Source organism: Limulus polyphemus, unplaced genomic scaffold (assembly GCF_000517525.1).
Source record: "Limulus polyphemus unplaced genomic scaffold, Limulus_polyphemus-2.1.2 Scaffold9331, whole genome shotgun sequence".
NCBI lineage: Eukaryota > Metazoa > Arthropoda > Merostomata > Xiphosura > Limulidae > Limulus > Limulus polyphemus.
The window spans coordinates 5235-9461 of record NW_013674941.1 but is presented as its reverse complement, the minus strand read 5'-3'; the positions used below and the strand labels follow the sequence as shown (position 1 = coordinate 9461).

The 4227-nt window shown below is 30.0% G+C and overlaps 1 protein-coding gene across 1 annotated transcript in view; it reads right to left on the bottom strand.

Moving 5' to 3' along the window:
- LOC106475875 (kinesin-II 95 kDa subunit-like) overlaps positions 1-3790 on the bottom strand; it is a 17400-nt gene extending 13610 nt beyond the window's left edge. The window contains exons 1-2 of the mRNA XM_013936550.2: positions 3664-3790; positions 454-501 (exon numbers count right to left, since the gene is read on the bottom strand). Of these exons, the coding sequence (XP_013792004.2) occupies positions 454-456 (3 nt within the window). The 5' untranslated portion in view covers positions 457-501; positions 3664-3790. The remainder of the gene's footprint in view (positions 1-453; positions 502-3663) is intronic.
- Between the last annotated feature and the right edge of the window lie 437 nt (positions 3791-4227).

Genomic DNA, 4227 nt, shown 5'->3' with positions numbered 1-4227 from the left:
GAACATGGTTGTCAAAGAAAGCAGTACTACATTTTAACATTGTCAAAGAAAGTAGTACTGTTCGTTAAAATGTTGGAGAACAGTACTGCTTTCCTTTGACAACCATACATTTTGGTTTTGTAATATAACTTACAAAAAAAATTAGGTACACAAATTATCAAAAAAATTTAATTATCTTTTAAACATAAATGTAAAATAATTATATGAAACTAAAAGTCAGACTTTTTTTGGGGACTAAATGAGATGCTCACCCCAAATTATTCATATATAATAAAGATGGCTACTTCTTCCCGACAATGGTCTATCTAATTTAGTGTCCCTACTAAAATTTACTTCAGTTTCTCACAACTTGGATAGAAGAATCATAATTAAAACAGTAAAGTTGTTAATAAAGACCTACAAACAGATATGACAGATGTTTCATAAGTTGATTAAAGATTAAGAAAATCTCACCATTATATCCAATTAATGGTCTTGATGCAATGGTTCAGAAAATGAAACCTAAAAACAAAATGTTAGTTATTCTGGTAGAATAGCCATTAATATAACATACACTTATTTATTCACATGACAATCTTAGAAATAACATACTCTCATCTCTAACAAAGGCATCATATTAGTTATTGATCATTCAACATTCTCTGTTCATACGTATTCTGCACTGTAACACTTAAACCACCTTGATAAGTTTACGATAAGACTTAGAAAAATATAGAGATGCTAGAGGTTTGGTTAAAAATCCTCAAGATCATATGAGAAACAGCTGACTGATAACGTTGAAACGAAGTTGAAGTATTTTTAAGTGTATTATTGGTAATCAATACATTAAAATGGCTACTGGGAGAGTACAAGATGGCTGGGCTTATGTTTAACAAGTAATATTTCTGACTCGTAGCATTCTAAGGGAAATGTCAGTATTTACCTAAATTAATGCAGTATTAATCCCTTGGTGGTAAATCATAAGACTATGAGATTAAAAACAGATAAACATCTCAACAGAATAAGATTTTTGCCAGCATTTTAAAGGAGGTCAAAGATCAGATACGCTAGCATCTCTCTTTCATTCTTCACAGATCAATCAATAGTGAGCAGGAATCTAAGGATTTCTAATGTTTTTAGTGGAAAAAAAAACTACAGTTAGGTTATCATAACTTGGATACCACGTGAGAACTCATGCAATATCATGACTGAAGAAAAGGATGGGTAAATCACCCAAGCCCTCAGAGAGTGCTCTGCTGATAGTGTAAAGCTAGTAAATGTTTAGGGTGTATTTACAGACATACTGATCACAAGTTAAAAGTAGTAGTTATCTAGTTATATGTCATTTAAAATATTGTATATGACATAACGTTCAGTTACAGCTACTACAGTGATAGGGTGATTCCATAGACTTACTGAAAAACGTTCAGTTTCAGCTACTATAGTGATAGGGTGATTCCATGGACTTACTGAAAAACATCCAGTTGTAGCTACTATAGTGATAGGGTGATTCCATGGACTTACTGAAAAACATTCAGTTGTAGCTACTACAGTGGAGTAAGTCCATGGAATCACCCTATCACTGTAGTAGCTACAACTGAATGTTTTTCAGTAAGTCCATGGAATCACCCTATGAAAAACATCCAGTTGTAGCTACTACAGTGATAGGGTGATTTCATAGATAGAATGTTCATGTTATGAAGAGGTCAAAATCTCATTTTCCCTTGAGAACGAGGAGTAATAAGTAATACCATTAAAGTTTAGATTATCTTTAGGATCAACAGGATAAGTGCCCCTAATTCCTTTGTGCCAAATGTTGAACACAACAAAACCAGAAGAAGCAAGTTTGAGATTTTGGAAAGACACTACAAGCTTCGGTTAAGACAATTTTTTCTAACAGTGACCAGCTTATGAGACAAGTTGTTAGCATTTCACAAGAGTTGAATTGATAATTTCCTGAAAAATAAAATGTATGTTTGAGTTATTAATTATAATCAAGGCTAGGTCACCAGGTATAGTATTGAAGGACCAAACAGTGACCAGGTCTCTTGTTGTTCATATTATACATTATCAGTGGGGTCTACATCCTGTATGATACTGAGTGAATTTGTTTTTTTTTATCACATTTTACAAAATTCACTTTAAGGAAATGATAACAAAATTAGGTAAATTCACTCATCATTTTGTAACATACACAAGTGATCCTACCAGTAATTAGTGGAATTAAATGAAATATTGACTATTTTTTCTACAGTACTTTATGTAACTTATATGTTAGTTGATACCAATGAAGTCATGGACCCACAAAGAATTGCATGTACAACTTGTTTAGAAAAATGTTTTAAAATTAAAGGAGTCCATCAGTAATGCCAGTAAAGCTGGGAAATTAACTTAACTGATACTTAATTAACTGAGCATCAATTAGTGTCTATATAATAATAAATTATCCACAATTACAAATAAATAAATTAAAATCACAAAAATAATCAACTAATGAATATTAATTTCTTATTATTACTATTGTCCCAATTTCATGTGAGAATAATCAATTAATGAGCATGATAATTAATTGATTATCCAATTCCACTAATCACCTAGCTGTAAATGCCAGGATTAAAAAACATAACAAAGATGCATTTACAGAGATGCAATAAAAATAACCTTTTTTATTGGTTTGAACCAAATTAAGTATGAAAAAATAACCAAACTTATATTGGGATATTTAATTTTAGGTAATACAAAATTATTCCTGTTCTACAATGACAGTAATAATAATAGATGCAGTACTTCTAACATTATATATTGAATTCTATGATATTAAAAAATGCTATTTTTTACTGGAAAAAAGTTCTCACTTAAAACTTTCTTCATTGAAAATGATTAAAATCCCTGTTTCTAATTGGAATGATATTACATTTTGATTTACTTTATGATAAAATAACTGTATAATTTAATAACCAAATAATGAATATAAATAAATCAAAAATACTTTGTCAACACAGTGAGAGAACATCTTATACATCCTTGCAGTTGTAAAAAGAATTTGAAAAACTGATTGTCAGTAATTTCAACATTACTAGTTACAATTTACATATGTTCAAATTATGAAGGTAGCACTTGGTGAGTCTGTTGATAATTTATAATAATGCTACATCAAGTTTATAACTAAAAACATTTTAAATGATATTTTACTTTATTAGATTACAAACAAATCCCAAAAAATTGTAGTGGTATGCTACATCATTTACTAATTAAACAAGAAATGTACTTTTAACTTATTTATACATTTTCAATTCAATTTTAAAGTAACAGGCATTAAAATTACATAAAAATAAAATTTGACCAAACCCAAGGCCTTAGCTTTAAATTTAATGAAAAAAAACATATTAATTTAAACAAGCTTACAAATAATAATACTAGTAGTAGTAGTACCACAAAAATACTAACAGTAGTACTACTATGAGTATGAGTAGCACTCACTAGCATAAATAGTGATACTACTCCTGCAGCCCATTTGTAACGTTAGGTAACCACCCTAAGACTAAGCCTAGTGTATGACTAATCCATAATCGTTAACAAGCCTCGGGAATAGAAACTAGTTAAAAAGTTTTATTCTGTAGGCTTATGTTTTAAACTCAAACACAGTAATAGAATTTAAAAAACGAAATACAGAATCACTATTACTTTATGTTATGAATCGCAACGGCATAATGCAATCCTGATAAGCAACCTATCCTCTCACGAATAAGAATGCCAAAACTCAATCTACATTTGTATCATGTTAGTATCTTCTCACTGACTAGCAACTTGCCGAATAAACAATTCTAACCTCGATACTACGCATGAGCAAAACAAAACTAAAGATTGTAGAAAGCGCTCTCTACCAGTTAATATTTTATTAAGTAGTTTTTCTGCAATGAAATTGAAAAACACCCTACAATGAAGATTTTCTGTATTATTATTATTTGTTATCATTAAATGTTCTCATGTAAATTTTCCTACAATAGAAAGTTTTTTGTTGTTGGAAGATTTGATGTAGTTGCACAAAGGTAATTTTATTATCAGCATAATGTTATACCATCAATATAATTTAAAAAGTTCATGTTGTATCATAGTTTGTAACTAGTAATTTGTAGTGTTACGTCTCCGTTTGTTAATTGATTTTCCGTAAATTCGTTCCGACGAAACATTGAGCTCTCTTGTGCCCAGGTTTGTTACAGTGCCAGCAAAGTCCCTCAAACCTCTCTG